This window comes from Pleuronectes platessa, chromosome 4 (assembly GCF_947347685.1).
Source record: "Pleuronectes platessa chromosome 4, fPlePla1.1, whole genome shotgun sequence".
Classification (NCBI taxonomy): Eukaryota; Metazoa; Chordata; class Actinopteri; order Pleuronectiformes; family Pleuronectidae; genus Pleuronectes; species Pleuronectes platessa.
This window is the reverse complement of record NC_070629.1, coordinates 16,894,900-16,913,155: the sequence shown is the minus strand read 5'-3', so window position 1 is coordinate 16,913,155 and position 18,256 is coordinate 16,894,900. Positions and strand designations below refer to the sequence as shown.

At 41.5% G+C, this 18,256-nt stretch overlaps 1 protein-coding gene across 7 annotated transcripts in view; it reads left to right on the top strand.

Moving 5' to 3' along the window:
• Positions 1–18,256, top strand: part of mctp1a (multiple C2 domains, transmembrane 1a) — a 134,116-nt gene that overhangs the window by 53,567 nt on the left and 62,293 nt on the right. For all 7 annotated transcript variants that reach the window (XM_053420886.1, XM_053420881.1, XM_053420880.1 and 4 more), the window contains exons 3-8: positions 8,433–8,575; positions 8,691–8,770; positions 11,288–11,399; positions 16,222–16,386; positions 16,808–16,938; positions 17,492–17,678. In XM_053420886.1, the coding sequence (XP_053276861.1) occupies positions 8,433–8,575; positions 8,691–8,770; positions 11,288–11,399; positions 16,222–16,386; positions 16,808–16,938; positions 17,492–17,678 (818 nt within the window). The remainder of the gene's footprint in view (positions 1–8,432; positions 8,576–8,690; positions 8,771–11,287; positions 11,400–16,221; positions 16,387–16,807; positions 16,939–17,491; positions 17,679–18,256) is intronic.

Below are 18,256 nucleotides of genomic sequence, written 5' to 3'. Positions count from 1 at the left end.
CTATGTTGCCTGTATTTTATTCAGGAATATGAAGCATCTTGCTAAGTAGTACTTTAATATTCACAAATAACGTCTACTTAATCCTTTGGCTCATCAGCACCACATTATCACAATTATCAGGACATTGAAATAGCACTGTGTCTATTTCAAGACAGACATGCACAGACTTGGAGAAGGAATTGTTTGGTAGTTGTTCGACGTTAGAGTTATCGTTCGTAACATCATAAATCATATTTGAAGGGGTTTCATTGTGTGTAAAGAAACAGTGAGATTGATGATCAAGATTTTGGATCCAGACATAGTTGAACTCCATCTAGCACGGGTTCTACTTGCTAGTTTTTCATGCTGCAATATTATGACACTAATATTATTACATATCACCTTATTTTGGTAATCTTACAACATTGTTCTCATATTTATTTATTTTTTTCATTATGGCCCGAATAGTTTTCTGACAAGTCATCTATGAAAGTATAATCTCATCGTTCAACTCATTGCGAATGCAGGGAGAATCAAACAATGGCATCAGAAGTATAAGCAGACGGAGCACAGGTAGTAAAGCAGGGAGCAGTGTGCAGAATGTTTAGATCCTGGTTTGTGATATACAGTAATGGTGATTACTGTGTAAGATGTGTCACTACTGCTGTAATTTATAAAGCCATTTCCAACCAATGCACGACCAACATCTTGTGTTGCTGTACATTCATGTGCTGCAATATATAAACTCTGTGGTGTCTGATAATATGTACACAAACTGTGTATTTTCTATTGAGTTTATTATGTTTGAAAACTAAACAACTGGGTTATTTAGCAGAAAGTTCATACTGACATTATGCATTATTGATGATTTTATTATTGGCGGGCTGTCAGCAGGTGGGTCGGTCATCCATACTCATTTCATGTGGATACCCAAAATGTTATCAGCAGGTGTCGGAGCAAAAAAGCTTTTCTCTAGTTCAAATCCTATTTTTCTACATTTCACCATCAAAACAAACAGTTTTTTGTGTTAAGTCCAGTTGGATTCAGTGTGTGGAGCTGGTTCTGCTATATGTTATACTCAGAACATTGCCATACAATGACGTGTGTTTTTTTTACTGGAGTAATGTTAAGGGAACATGCACAACAGTTCTCTATTGTAATATCCAAAGCAGTGAGATAATAAGTCTGATACTTTATTTTTAGAACTGTCCTCTGTAGACACGTAATTACCTCCTGATATATTACCAGTGAATAATTCAGCACCATTTGTCTGCCCTGTACAGACTCAGAGAGCCGTATTGATCTACAGATTTATGGTGAAAATGAGAGAAGCGGGCTTATGTACATATTGGAGTGAAGCCATGTAAAGGGAAATGGCTTTTTGTTGTATAAATTTGCTGCTAATCACAACCTCCTCTCGCCCTCCGTCAACTTCACCCTCCAGCAGCAACAAGCACCTTTCATTAGCTCGTTAAAAAGACTTGACCATGACAGTGCGTCAAGTGCTGTAGACTGAGTTTTTAACAAGTCTGAACTTGACCTTAGCCTCATATTATTCCAATTGACTGCAGAAGTCCCCTCTGCACAAAATACATATCCAACAACAGTCGGCCCTGCTTCTTATGTCTCAGGTGGATAGAAGTAATCTGTGGTTTTGGAAGATTTCGTTTTCAAAGGTCAGGATAATTTGTTTGACTTAACTCTCGTGAGTTCTGTCGGTTTTAATTAATCTCTATAAACAGATTGTGCATACAGTGAATATGCAGAGTCTGTAGGCGAGAGACAAGATTTTTACGGACGGGAAATCTTCTGGTGTCTGATTCCAGTTTGACCAATTCGGTTAGAGCAGGCTTTGGTTGCCCCCAGGGAAACGGTGTTCATATTCAGAAAGCTGTTAATCGAGTAAATGACAAAATCAGTTAATGTCATCAGGAGCTAAAACAGTTTCTGTTTTGCAAGAAGGACCGTTCGATGTGGACACTTCAGTAAACTGCACAGTGCACAGAAGTCTTTTATCCACTGTTTACACCAGAGTATTGGCTGCTGCCCCTCACAACAATTTACTAGACAACTGTCTGGCCTCAAATGTGTCACTAAACATATAAATGACATTGGACCAGTATTTGTCTGCACTAGTGTCTGCCTACAGCAGTACAGTGGTAATAAAAAGTGAGAGCTCTGTAGATTTCTCAGTGGAATGACCACTTGCTTGTCTGTGTGTGTGTGTGTGTGTGTGTGTTTGAGTGTGTGTGTATGTCTGTAGTTGTGTTTGTGTGTGTCTGTGTGCATTTGTGCTCTTCCTATATGTACAAAATAAAAAAAACAGCCTCATCAGTGCTCAGAGGTCTGTTTGGAGCCAAAGGATCATCCCAGCGTTGCACTGGCATTTAAATGAATCATCATGAAATCTATACTCTTCGATTAATTTCAACTCACCCCATAATGACTGTTACATCACGGATTCAACTGACGTCTTCCTCAAGCTTTAATGGACTGGAGTTAACTCGACTGTGGCCTATTGGCAAAACCTCTATAGGTTTTTAAGTCCAGAACTTCTTGAACACTGACTGTTTAGCCCAGAAAAAAGGACATTTTAATATCTCACAAAAAACACAAACAAAAAACTGTTAAGACTAGAATAGCACTCAGCGAGCTCATACTTCTGCCAAGGCCCAACAGTCCCCTTATGAATATTAAAATCCACTCAGTCCTGCTTTGTATTGGATCCACAAAAAATGCACACTTATTGTTATTCATTATTATCACTCTCCTAAACATGCCCGGAAATCAAGGGAAATGTTGCACTGTCTAACTCACAATGTTGAAGAAAGTGAATCAGATTTTCTGGATCTGCAAAAAATAGTCATTACTGTCGGTTTACATCTGTACATTCATATCACCTGCTCTGTCCGTTACCTTTGTCCTACATCCACGAAGCAACACACCAGAACATCATGGGTTTTCAATACTAGAGGCTCCATCATTTTTGCAATGACGCTATATTCGCAGATCTCATTATCATTTTACCCCGAGGCAAATTGGGCCTCTTGATGCGTGAGCAGGCTGCCGGATGATAGGGTGAGAATATGTCAATGCCATAACTTTCTCTAAGTACCTGTGGCAGAAAATAAATGAACTGTAAGTAAGCGTGTTGAGGCATAATAATTTAATTTGAGTCAGAGGGCTGGAGGAGAGTGAGAGAAAACAAAAGGGAAATTGGTGAGATGAGGAAAGAAGGGATGTTGTTGCATGAAGGCGAAACAGATGGAGGAGAAAGTAATAAGAGCAGCAAAAGAACTTGAGTCTTCAAACCAAATTTGGCCGATTGGATTTAGTCCAAGGCAAAGAAACAAAAGCTACTACTGAAAGAAAAAGACCGAAAGAACAAAACTCAATACGTAGAGTAGGGATGACTTTTACTCATCTCCAATGATTAAATGGTGAGTATGGACACACTGCCTCCCAGTGGTAATGGGATGATTTCAAACAGAGTTAGCACATGCTTCATCAAAATAGGATTATGCATAGAGCTGGTTTGGAGAAACTGGATATGTATCAACATTTGCTACTATATTATGTCAAACTCTGTCTCTATCTGTCAGAAATTAGAAGTCTGTGGTTTGTACAGAGAACTGCTCGAGTTATTGGCTTCACACGTGGCATGTGTATTGATAATGGTCCACAAAAGTCAATAACATTTGTAGCCGAGGGTCAAGTTTCACTGGAATTTGACTAAGCAGGAGAACAGCTCCTTGTGCAGCAGTGGTGGTGCAGCCTCAGGGTTCTGTCCTCCAGCTGCTCTTTACCTGCTGAGGCTTAATAACTGCAGGTCACATTTACAAGTTTAAGAAAGACAGCTGCAAAGCTGCACTGACCACAGGCCAAACAAACAGCCCATTCCAAACAAACCTGTAGAATCAGTACTGCACTTATATATATTAATAGGCTGTGGTTCTCTAATGCTGGACCATCTACTGTTAGCTTTTCTCGTTTACCCACACTGATGTAGTTTGGATCTTTTGTTAATTATTCCAAATCATTGTGCACAATCACGTATGTATACCTTAGATGTGAAAATGGAGACTCTCACTCCCCACCTGTACAAGACCCCGACATCAGGAGAAGGATCTGCACCTTTACATTAAGTGAAATAAGAATTAGTTCTAGAATAAAAGTAAGAAAGAGTTGTTGCTGGTTTTATCTTGATGCCATGTGGACTGTGAGAATGACGTGTTGACCGCAGAGTGAATTCTTTTTTAATTACAGTCATCGATTCGCCCTCTCAATGCACTGAAGGGGGAATAACCCCAGATTGTATTTGAATTTTATTGAAACAAACCACTGGAGGCCACTTTTGTAATATTTGAGCATTCTCATTTGAACGTTGATTGAAGAGTTTGACCTATGGCTGGCGAATTGTGTTTCTTCGCCTATCACAATTCAGAAGGTTTGCTGAAATGTGCAAAAAGTCCTTGTATTGAATGACCATCTAAAAGGGGATAGTAGGATTTATGAGCAGTGGCTTGTGTTTACATTTGGTTTAAGGCTTGTGCTTATAAGCTTACTGTTGCTCTCTCAGGTGTCTGGCACGGCTGTCTGGTTTACTGGCAGACAGACACAATGAGAAGCGCTTTTATGGCCGCTGCCCATTAGGTGTTCAGAGGAGGATAAATGTGTGGTGGATTATGTTTTCAGCTGCCTGTCACGAAGACGGAGAGCAGCTATCAAGAACAAGTGTATCCAGGGGCTTTTAGCTCGGCCTGTGTGCCCCGCCTGAGGATAATTCACCTGCTGAGTGCACCTCTGGCTCCTCTCATAACCCTTTGTTTCTGCTCTCAGCTACTGTGATGCTGTTCAGTGGTCTGATTCCATATTGAAAATGAATAAATTAACACCTTTCAATGAACCACTCAGTGTCTCATTGTGTTTTTGGTAACTTCTCCTTATTCACTTGTTCACCCTTGCACCCACTGGTCTGTGGACACTGGGGGTCGCTACAGAAAGGAGCATTAGGACATATCTATGTCTTTTATATAAAACTTCAAGGAAATTCCTCCTAGAGAAAAGCCTGCAATGGCAATGGTTTACTGCAATGGTATATACTATATTAGGTCGGTGGTTCAATCCCCGGTTCCTCCAGCCTGCATTCTGAAGTGTCCTTGGGCAAGATACTGAACCAGCCCTTGACGGCTGTGCTGATGCTGAATGAATGGTAGGAAGCAATGAATGAATGTGAGTGTGAACAGGCTGTAAATGGGTCGCTGTGTGAATCCAGTCCAGCTCCTTACACGTCACCTCATGTGTTTGATGTTTGACCCTTTAAACAGGGATTAAAAGGCTACAAGTTGATTGTATTTTATTGGAGTGGAAACCTTTCTGTTTTCTGTCCTGGCTGGTTTGGGTTGTTCTGACCTGCTTTCTGTTAAGTCTCTGAAAGCTGAGCACTGAATTCCCTCAAGGTGAACACAGACACATTTTGTGAATTGGTTTTACTCCGCACGTAACGGCATTAATCAATAGTGTAAAGAGAAAATCACTTTTGACGTTAAATGGCTGCAGCTGCACCTACCTACCTCTGCCAGTTCATCAGTGGGTGACACTCGTTCTCCCCCTGACCTCGCTCTTCCATTTCACAGCCTTCAGCCCACAAGGTGGATAAACATCTAGGGTCTGCTGATCCATCAAACCCACTGTGGCCTCAACTGGTTGTAGGCACTCACGTCCACCATTATTTATTCTTTTAAGCTTATCGATCCTATATGCTTATTCATCTCTCCACCCACCAGCCCTCACATGGGACATGCAGTCACTTTCTCTCTTTATGGACTTTCCCCAACTGATGGAAGACTGAAATATAATTGATATAATTGTTAAACACGCCTGTTGATTTCCAAGAGAGCACCTCAATCAACTCCTCTGCGCTGTCCCCATGCGCTGACTCATATTCAGCCGCTCACCCACCTACAGCAGCGACCTTTCTCCATTTCATACTTTCTAGCCCATTTGTGTTTATGGCACCATAAAGCTGGCACTGTGGGATGCAGGGAGCCAGTGATGTGTGTCTGGGGAATATCGACCCAGTGGGATAGAGAGAGAGAGAGAGAGAGAGACAGAGTTGCTGCAGTTTCAGGGATTGGTGGCTTTTTGCCTCCAGGATGCAGCGAGGGGCGATTTGTCTCCTTGTTCCTAAAGTATCATCTTGTGTTCTTGGCATCGTGTTTTTTATGTTTGGATTTGCAGAGTCCTGTCTTGCCTTATGTCTCTATTGTCTCTTATTCGTCAGTAATACCATCCCAGACAGTAGTTCTACACCAGTTTGCTTTCTTCTCCTTCTTTTCTCGCCCTGTCATCCGGTCCCTGTGCTGCAGCTGTCCTGCAGTGATATGTCAAGGGCGACAGTGTGTACAGCGAGTGTGTGTGTGTGTTTCTTGTCTGCTGGTGTGTCTGTGTGTGTGGGGGGGGAACTACTACCCTGAGGTTGTTTAAATGAAGACATTTACATATTTTCCCAGCAGGCCAGTGTTAGTGCATAATTAGCTGCGCTCGCATTAAAGCTGGTAATCATGTCATTAATTTTTACTCGGACCCAAACAGATTTGATATATTTCTGTTTAATGCTGTGGATACTTTGCAGTTCACATTTCTTCTGATAATGAAACAAGCCTCGTCCTGCCTCTAATAAACATCAGTGAAGTCGTTATTGGAGAGTCAGCTACTTAATGTTCTTCTCTAGCTAATGACAGAGCAACACTATCTTGAACGGATGAGACGTGAGCAGACACAGAGCTCAGCCTTTCATCATGTAGCGTCCTCGCTGTCCGTCTTGTGTTGATGTGTGGAGCTGTGTCGACAATAAATCCCCCCTCTGCTGCTAAACAGAAAAACAGGGAAGATTAACATATTAATGGTGCATGTAAAATACAAAATACAACTTCATGTATTTAGTATTTACTCAAATGTCCAGTTTCTAATGTAGATATACCCCCCCGACCCTTAAAGGATAAGTGGTACAGATAATTGATGGATGTAGACTCTGGCAGAAAGGACAAATCACTGTGACATTTAAACTGTGTGTGAGAGAGTGAGACATATTTGATAACAGGATTACCTTCCCTCTCCTGTGATTTGCTTTGTTATCAGTTTGGTCACAGAGGATGACAGTATGACTGCAATATTTAGACAAGAACATCACAAACAAACAGATCAGTCTCGAGGACGTGTGCAGGTGGGGGACATTAATGTTTGTCACGATGCAGCGTTTTAGTTGTGTCAGATCTTGCAGTTAAGCAGGTAACCTTCACAGGTTGTCAGACTTTTCTTCACATGTTACATGTGACCATTGTTTAAATGTATAAGCCTGTCGCATGTCACTGTCCCAGTGTCAGTGATGGAGACATGAGCTGAGACCAGTGATGCACAAATCTATCGCTATGATATTGGGATCTGATATTTCTGTCTTTCCTTCTTATATTGGAGAATAAATCATTCATTTTGACGTTCAGTGAAAAATGTTGGATTCTCATTTATTATTTTATTAGCTGATATTTTTTGGGAAAAGCATGTATATTAAAATAAAACAAATAAAAGATGGAAACTAATTACTTGGATGTCAGTTACCGTCGAATCATTTTTATCATTAAAAGTTTTGAATCGTTCAGGTGTTTTTTTGCCTTTGAACTCGAGTCAGAGTTTAATACAAGTTTTGGACTTGAACAACCAGCTTTGTTATTATTCATCGCTTTTATTCAATGCCTTTTTTGCCAGTGCACTGTGTACAATGAAACTAATTCTGCCAGTGGTACAAATATTTACATGACTCCCAGATTAGTAGACACATTAAAGTCTGATAAATAAATTTCAAAACAAAGAACATTATAAAAGGGTATTAAAGCAGTTTAATACATGTCCCCAGTTTAACGCCTTAAAATATGCTAAAAGATTTATTAAGGCAAGAAATGTTTGCAAGCATTGACACCCAATGTATGTTTATTTATACATAAATGCTGTATTAGTTTATTCCGCCAACATGAAAATGAAATGTGAATCAATGGCGCCACTTATTGGTCAAATTGAGGTTGTGCATGAAACATGACAGATTCAACATTAAATATTGGTGAACATGTGACCTACAACAGGAGACCAGTCACATGAGAAGCCTTGTTACACTAGAGGTTTAACAAAACAACGGCAAGGTGTAAAATATACGTACAAATTGTGGACATATAATATTTCTTATTTTTCAAACTTGTTTTTTCGGGTAGCTTTTCCTCACTCTTGTGAATATGGGCTATACAAATATTTTTTGATTGATTGACTAATGTGATTAGTAACACCAGTGTTTACATGCTGTCTCGTACCCAAATGGCTGCCGTGAAAAGAGTCCTTTATTGTGTTAAAGTCCTCTTAATCGTATTATTTACAGGTATCTCTGTGTTTACTCTGGTTCCCTGTAGGGACCAGTGACCCGTATGTGAAGTTCAAGATCGCAGGGAAGGAGGTGTTCAGGAGTAAAACCATCCACAAGAACCTGAACCCGGTGTGGGACGAGCGATTTACCCTACACGTGGAAACCCTGAAGGACCCGCTCTATGTCAAGGTACGTTTTCAGCTTCATCCTGCTGTTATATTGACTACCACATGCAAAAAGTCACATTTTGTAGAACTGTGTTGAGGGACCTCTGATAACTGTTGTGTGTATTGTCTCCCTGTAGGTTTTTGACTATGACTTTGGATTCCAGGATGATTTCATGGGCTCAGCATATCTCCACCTGGAGTCACTGGAACATCAGAGGTCTCTTTAACTACTTTGACTAGTTTTTAGTTCTGCTTTACTTTACACTGACATATTACACATCCTCATTTCCCTGCAGTTTAATTAGATTAGATTAGATTTCTTTATTTATCCACACAATGGGGAAATTCACTTGTTACAGCAATAAAGAAAAACAGAATTAAAGTAACAGTGCCGAAGCACAATAAAAAAAAGATCACAATATGTACACTACTAAAACTACACATGATAAGAGTACAGATAACAAACAACCTGCAGAACAGACACTGTGCAAAAGCAGGTTTAACTTCTCCTGTACTTTCCGCTGATTGTATTTAACCCACTGGTTACTACATTCCCTCAGAAATAAGCAGGTTCAGAGATGCTCGTTTTTTAATAGTCAACAAATATTGAGGTTAATGGTTGGAAAGCAATTCAGTCCTGACCCGTCTCCAAGGATCCCACCTTGCTTTGCTTGAGTCATTTTGACCAAATATAGTCGGTTGCCTCCCTCTAGTGGCAGTCTTTGGTAACTCACCTCAAACCCCATAAAATATAACGGGAATATATGGAGTTTTCATGATACAAAGATTAAACAAAGAGGAACTCAATTAGACTGACTGATCACACCTCTAGCCAGGGGAAAGTTGAGTTATTATCAGTCTGTTCTCACCACACACATTTTGAGTTGTCATAATAGGAAAACACTGATGATATGAATAATGGCTCTATACACTGTGCCCCACTGAGTTAGAAACAGAGTCAACATGCCCAACAGACCCTGTGCACTGCAGACGTTTTTGATTTTTACAGAAGGAGAACATTAGAAAACAAGTGTATTCTAGTTGGATGAGACAGTTCCACGGCTCTGGTATTTTGGATGCTGGCTTGATCTGCATTTGCATGTGGTGTTCTCTCCTTATCCTTCCTGACTTGTTCCTCTCTAGTTGTGTGTTCAGGTAGCATCCTGTTCACTACTAGTAGCATGAGGTGGTACCTGCAGCCCAATCAGGTTACACAGGTAGTCCAGCTCGTCCAGGAATGCACATCTATAAGTGCAGTCGCAAAAAAGTTTGCTGTGTCTCCCAGCACAGTCTCAAGAGCATTGAGGAGATAACAGGAGACCAGACATTACGCAAGGAGACCTGAACAGAGCAGTAGAACAGCATCAACCCAGCAGCAGGACCAGTATCTTCTCCTTTGTGCAAGGAGGGACAGGAGAGGCACTGTCAGAGCCAAGGAAAATGACCTCCAGCAAACTACTGGTTTGCATGTTTCTGACCAGACTGTCAGAATCAGACTCCATGAGCGTGACATGAGGGCCTGACTTCCTTTAGTGGGACCACTGCTTACAGCCCAGCAGCTTGATTGGCATTCTCCAGAGGACACCAGAAGTGGCAGGTCCACTACTGGTGCCTCGGTCTCTTCACAGATGAAATCAGGTTCACACTGAGTATATGTGACAGAAAGAGTCTGGAGATTCTGTGGTGAACGTTGTGCTGCTGTAACATCATCCAGCATGAGCCGTTTGCTAGTGGGTCAGTGATGGTCCGGGTAGACATATCCTTGGATTGTCGCATAGACCTCCATGTCACAGTCAACGGTTCCATCACTGCTGTTAGGTACCGCGATGAAATCCTCAGGGTGATTGTCAGAACTTATGCTGGTGCAGTGAGCCCTGGGTTCCTCCTGGTGCAGGACAATGTGGCCTCATGTAGCCAGAGTGTGCAAAAAGTTCCTGGATGATGAAAGCAGTGAAGCCATTGACGGGCCCTCACCTTCCCCTGACCTAAATCTAATTAAGCACCTATGGGATGTTACATATCGGTGCATCTGACACCACAAAGTACAGCCACAGACTGTCCAGGAGCTCACTGATGCCCTGATCCAGGTCTGGGACCAGATCCCCCAGGACACCATCCACTGAACATGCCCAACTTCTGATCCTGCAGCTTAGACTGAGTCACATTATGAGTTGCCCTGATGAAATTCACACAAGTTGGATCACCCTGAGATTTCAATTTTTTTCTTTGATTCTCTGTGTGCGTTTGAATCCAGCTCTCAATGGGTTGATGATTTTGGTTTCCATTGACCTTTGTCACGTCATTTAGTTCTCAACAAATTATACAATGTGGATCAGTAAAGATTTTTTGACTTGAATAATTTGTTCATTTGGTTTATGTATGGATTATGCCTTCAAACTGAATTGCCAATAGCAGGTCAAAGCCTTCACATATTTCCCAATATGCATAATTCAAGATTGTTAGCAAGGTGGGACGCTTGGAAACAATAAGGCTGGCATTTAGAAGGGGGAGGGGAAGAAGCAGAATTGAGAAGTCAGAGGGGCGGCTCATCGCTCTGCTCCACATCCATCTTGTCAGACTGGTACTGATTAAAAATGTGAATCGACTTTATGTTCAGATGGATCGGTTGTATGTGTGTGAAACTTGCATTTATTAATATACACTTGTGGAATCCCTGCATTGTAAGCACATGCATGTACAGTTAGTGGACATGGTTTGCTGTGTTTCCCTGCAGGACCCAGGATGTGACGCTGGACCTGAAGGACCCACAGTTCCCTGAACACAACCTGGGCATCCTGGATCTTTCTGTCACTCTGTCACCGAAGGAGGGAGACATCAGGGACGCTGTAAGAAAGATGTGAACTTATTGGTCACATTATTATTATGCACAAATTACATTTCCTTCTCATTCAGGGGAACGATTCTTTTCCGATCATACATATCCCCAGTTTACATCGCACTAGGATATGTCTCGTATACTGAAGGCTAATAATATAAATGCTGAAGGACCTACATGAAGTTTTAAGTAGGAAACCACTCAAATCAGTACAATAAGTTTGATCATAATGAAACTTCTTACTCCAGTTCAGTGAAGTGTGCCTCCGTACATCAGAAGCTCAGGCAGGCTGATGAACCGGAGTGTGCTGGCTTCCATTCAGCCTCAGTTTCTGGAAACTCTCCAACTCAGCAAATGCATGGGCATAAACACAAGTGTAATTAACATGTTCCGTGGAAAAGTTTTCGTGTTCAAAGAGCACCGGATTCTCTTTCTTAATTATGTTGGCTCGTGCCTCTGCGGACGTGCTCGGTGTTTCAGAGTTGCATTTATTTCTGTTCAATTATTTGTTTGGTTAATTGGACCCCTGCATGCTCGATCCGGAACAAGGCAGAGTCATGGGGAAATATTTTATTCCTTTTGATCTGATGTCTTAATTCTGCTGCTTATTTAGTACGGTAGTTCAGAGAGTCCACATTTGACAGAACAAATAAACTCTATTTAGGTTAAGCATCATTTTGGATTTCTCCAACTGTGAAGGAAATTAGTACAAGGTTATACCAGTGCATTTGTCATGGCTCTCTCTCTGTTGCCATCTACTGGTATGGAAGAGCAAAGGAAAATATACTTTACTTAACTCTATATTTGAATCGATCCTTTATCAAATTGCTAATAGGGTTTTCAAGTTCATGCACTGTGCACATGTTAATCCTCAAATATATAAATATATATATATTTGAAACCTTTGCATTGATGATCAAATTCACAGAAATAAGATGCTTTAAGCCACAAAAATTAATTGACGCCAAACTTTGAAACATGTAAAAAGACCTTAAGCTATTTCTAGGTCCTGTCAATAATCCTCACTCTTTTGCCTTGTCAGTATAAGAAAAGTTCTTCCTTAAGTTCAACTGTTGTCAAGGTGATTCTCCATAACTGGACCGAAACAGTGAAGTCAGGATCTGGATCAGTTGCTGTCTCTGTTTGAGTGTGTACACTGTGTGGTTATAATGTATAAGGGGCCGAAACAGCAGCTATTGCCTATACATACCAAAGACTGTATTTATAGATTGGACGACATGACGGCTTGCCAAAAGTGAAGCCTTATCCTTCATGGCTTCACTTCCTCTAAGTTAGTGGATGGGACATGAACCAAATTTAAAAACTCAAATTACACGTCAGATTAAATTATTTCTCAGAAAAGGTTTCGGCCATTTTAAGCCAGTAAGTTTGGATTTAGTTATTTTAGTTTGTTGGGATGACATCATGATTGACAGCTGAGACTGACTCGTGATTGGTCGAGCATGTATGTTGGCTGGACCTCACTGCTGCGGCTCCATCCCCTGATCACCTCTGCACAGACTTGGGCTTCGCATGACGTCATCTCGGTATATTTTGGCTTCATACCTGGACAGTGGGAGGAGGTGAAGACGTGTCGTCCATCTTTATATATACAGTCTGAGAGACAGCGTGTCAACACTTCAGACCTTATGACAAGAACAAGCACTTCTCATACTCTCCCTGCTTATACCTAACATGCATGACTGACGACTGCCCCCCCTCTCCTTATCTACCCCCCCCCCGGACCAGACCAAGGCTAACATGACCATCATACACCCCCATGCCCTTTAACTTCTGATCCTGCAGCTTGAAGGGGGAGACATTGGGGGGCGCTCTGTAACCGCTCTGTCTCATTTACAGACAATGCTTTTGAGAAGGAACTGGAAACGATCTAGTAAGGTAAACTAAAACAGCATGTGACCCCTCCCACAAACCTCCAACTGTGATGTAACCTCACTACCAACCGCCCCTCACCTCACCTCTCCTGCACTCTTCACTGGTGTCCTGGTACATGGATGGAACCCCCACCCCCCCTCTTTCTCTTCCTCCCCTTTCTCCCCTTCCCTCCCACAGTGGTGTTAGACCCTTTTTTTCTTTTCTCGATCAGTTCTTTCGTTCTCATCGTCACCAGTTTATTTTCCACGAGCTGCAATACACCACCTGCGTTTTGAAACAAACCTATTGTTGGGAGGCGAGTGCAATTAAAGGTGAACCATGTGTCATGGGTGAAATTGCCCCAAGGGTGGAAGTAACACGATATAAATACAGCCATTGTTATGAGAAATGAATTTTCTACTTTTTCTTAATTGTCATTATTAACATTTCATTCTTGAATTGAAGAAAATAGGTGCTATTATTCATTTAGAGCTTTACTATGCATTCTTTTTTACTAACACCCAAAAATCAGCCTTCACAAACTTTAGCTATTTACAGTGAAGTAAGTTCTAAGGAATCTGTTGGCTTCGTAATGAATTTCTCGCAGGTAAAATAATCCAGTGAGCTTTGGGCTTTTGCTTAGGCTGAGCTCTGTGTACGTCATCTCAATGCTTCTCCCACCTTTGTCCTGCACTGTGTATTGCAGCTACCGTGTGAGAAAATAATAGTAATACATTCGTTGGGGTTTTAAAGGTGTCCCGATCCTCTGTGAAACCTTTGTTGATTGTTGGCAGATAAGAGGACACTCTTAGACCCCTTGTCGTGGAAATCTTTTAAGTTGATGTTATTTTGAGTTCCCATCTTGCCATATACTGTAAAAGACCGCTACCTTTTTGATTTTGCTGTATGTGGCTGTTGGATGCTGGTCGAGGCTCTGCTTCTTATTTGCTCCTGCATGAAGCACCTGCCATGTCTTTTTTTTTCAAGCCAAATACAGAATTATATAAGTATCAGGGACTATTTTGTAAGCATGATTATGTTAATTTGCAGTCAGGTTTCACTTCTAATAAGCTACATGGGTATTTATTTTCCTGTCGTCACCGAGTAGGGCTGAATCTGGAAACTCTGTTTTACTTTGAATTGATTTCCTAAATTGCACCTAGAGGTTTTGAATGATTCCTCAACCATCCGTGAAAAAGTTTGATACCCACCAAGAGACACAGACGCACATTTGAAGTGCGCTTGGTTGGAGCTGGGCAGACGTCCTGCTGTATTGTGCTTCCCCAAACCGAGCCTTTGAAGCCTCCTAACTGGGCCATCCCGCCTGTGACTCGGGAATTAGCTCAAACACTAACGAACTAGCTACTGTGCTACCCCACCAAAAAAAGGCGCTGCTCCTGAGCGCCTCCCTGCCTACGTGCTCGGCGGCAACACAGTGCATGGTTATTTTTACACAACCACCTCTTCTTAATGAAGCATATGTGAGCGCTGAACCCACAGTAGGAGATGCAAACTATTCAAGAAGTAGTTTGAGATAATAATTATAAGTCAGAGGCATGCTGGAGTCAGGTCTCCAACTTTCACCACAAGGCAAAATGCTTCTTTTGGCATTTCAAAAGTTTTTCCTTGTGAAAAGTTGAACCGTGTGCAAGGCGGTATTAGTTTTTAAACTGAACACTGGTGTCTCTTCAAGACTTTTAGCCCACGAACATCTCTGTGCATGATCTCTTTCCAGCTGCGCTCTGGCAGAGAGGACGTGGATCCCCAATCCAAATAGCCCATGGTTCTCCTTTTTGCGAGAAGAAATATGTAGCAACAAAACAAGGGAAACAATTAGGCTCGCGCTAGCGTAGGACATAACGGCAACCTCTCGTCATTAGCATACAGTGTGTTTCGGAGCAAGTGAACAGGAGGAATGAAAGATGTGGGAGTTGCTGTATGGGAGGTTGGCTGTATTTCAGGGAGCCATTCGCATTGTTTAATGTCTGGAGAATGGAAATTAAGAGGCTCCGTCTCCAGATCAAAGGGCCGCACTTGCAAGGCAGGGTTTGTTCAGAGTTTAATGAAATTCACCCGCAAAACAAAAGCTATGCTAATAAATTCTCCCTAACGAGGGAGGAGGAGAGAGGAAGGCAGCGAAAGGGAGAGAAAGAGAGCGAAGGGGGTGTATTTGTTTGACAAATAAATACCCTGCTCTTTGTTTTAGTGAAGAATACTGACATGATTCAAAGGGAGGTTAAATAGGCCTGTAAGTGCTGAGAGAAGTGTTGGAGAAAAAAAACAAAAAAACCTACTGACTTAAAATATGGATAATCATCAATCTGAGTTTGTGGAGCTGTCAGCTTACAGCGCTGCCAGATGGAATACGAAATTTACAGAAGTACAGTGTCGCAGTTGTCCTTCCAGTTTGGGCAAGACAGCCTATAAATCACATGCGCCCCTCGTTTAATATTTAATATATTTCAAAATGTGTGTGAAATAAAAAAAAAAAAAAGTAGATGCAGTGACATAACCATTTTTGACGAAAGTAGATTCCCGGTAAACAAGCGTAGAACGGATTCATGGTTCAAGTTCTTCATCTTTTTTGCAGAAATGCTGCTTCCAACAAGCGAGGATTTTTTCCCCATGAAACTGTTCAGTAGATCAGGTGCTAAGCCATATATACATATTTTTAACCTTTTAACCTATTCACTGGCTGTTCTGGTCAGATGAGCCTGCACCTCAAGGGTAAATTCAACTGTTTTGATTTTGTGTTTTAAGTTAAAGTGTTATCGTGTGTGTTCTGCTTCCTCTCTGTGTGTTTTGTAGTTGTGTTCAAGTATACAACAGCCACAATTGTACCTCGGGGTTAATTAATGCATATGTCTGTGTATGTGTGCTTGCTTTGTGGATGTTTGTGTACGCGCCTGTGTCATAATAAATGCATGTTTGCGTGACTGTGTGTGTGCTTGCTGCAGTATCAGAGTATGCGTCTGTCAGATGTGCACAGAAAGTCCCAGCTGTGGCGAGGTATAGTCAGCATCAGTCTGATAGAAGGTCGCGGCCTGCAGCCCATGGACGCCAACGGCCTCAGTGACCCTTACGTCAAATTCAGGATGGGGCACCAGAAGTACAAGAGCAAGGTAAACGTCCTCCTGTTGGACAATATGTTCTTCTTTTAGTGGTAAGGAGGGAGCATTTTTATATAGAGATTTTATTCATTGCTATTGTATTAGAAAAACAACTTGAATGTTGTTGACATAGAAAGAGAGATCTCTAGATGAACTATGCAATATTTTAAATCACATACCTCTTGATCTTTTTTGCATTCCTCAGTTAGTCATTCTTGACTATACTAACACCATGGAAGGAAAATGCATCACTTATCAGTGTGAATTTACAGAATTCAGTCTTTTCTTGTTGTTTGTCTTGTAACGGTGCAACAGTTTAATTCATGGAGTCTGTGCAAAGTCCAAGTTGAAGTCGCTCTGTCGACTTCAATAGACATATCTCATCTAAATAACAAATTATTCAACGGTGTATTTGCTTCTGTTGTTTCCTCAGACAATTCCCAAAACGCTGAACCCCCAGTGGAGGGAGCAGTTTGATTTCCACCTGTACGAGGAGCAGGGAGGTTTTGTAGACATCACTGTGTGGGACAAAGATGCTGGCAAGAAGGATGACTTCATGGGAAGGTACAGTGGTCCCAGTCCGTCCCTGGATGTGTTGGGATCTCACTACTTTTGCAGGCTCTTGAGGTAGAACAAGTGGCAAGATGACCCATCCTTCACACTGTGGGTTCTACATAATAAAAGCTGCACAATGATAGTTTTTGGAATCAATTCTGTCCAAAATGGCCATGGCTCTAATTTGTATGGACATAATCATTTTTTTTTTTGACCCTGTGTTCAATAAAACTGCACAGAATAACATTCCTGTGCAAATTGAAACCCTGGGTGAATACTCAGCCATTCCCTGTGGAATCTTTTATTCTTTTCATCAGACTGGAGGCACTTGAGGAAACATTTGCTTTGAACTCTTTGACCCAAATGCAATAATTACTACTAGCCTGCCGTGATATTAACCAGAGATAGATCAAGGTCATGCTACAAAATCAATTGCGACGGTTTCAGGTTACTGCTAAAAGCTTTTAATTGTATCAGCTTTGGCTAAGTTGTCAGAAATGGAATGAATGCTAGCTCAGTAATTCTATGTATATATATTTTTTTGCATGTGTGTGTACTTTAGGTGTACCATTGACCTGTCGCAGCTCAGTAAAGAGCAGACACACAAGCTGGACCTGCCGCTGGAGGAAAACGAAGGCGTGATGGTGCTACTGGTTACACTCACTGCCTCTGCTGCCGTTTCCATCTCAGACCTATCAATCAACATACTGGACGACCCGAACGAGAGACACCAGATCATGCAGAGATATGTGAGTTTATGGAAAGCGCAGCCTTGTATGAGCGAGTGTAAGATAAATGTGTGAATGCTTTTGACAGGCAAGTGCACAGTGTGCCAGAACTCAACTGGAAGACCGTCAGATTCTGTTTTTGTAGGGTTTTAAGGAATATCATGATTTTGTCAGATTTACTGCACCATTGACTGGACTCTTTATCTGTAGATTGAATATGAAACAAATTGAACATTGTGTGTATTAGCCACTGGACTGTTTTTAACTAACTGGGGAAAGCAGCTGATCCTAGTGTTAGCTTGGTTCATTGTTTTATAGAACCAATGACTGGACTCTAGACTTTCTATAAGCCAATCTCCATTTGGCTTACCATCAGCGGTTGACAATATGTTTATGGTCCATTTTTGATGCTCTGTGATGTCAGAAGAATGTCAACACTGACCTTCATGACAGTGTCACCTGATTTAAAAGTGACATGCATTAATTGAGCTGTGCCAAAGTTAAGACCGACTGCTGGACTCGGTCGTCAGAATCCTGAAGCTGCTGAACAGAGAGCTGCTCACTCGTTGATATAAAGTTCACTGAAGCTCGACTCAGTA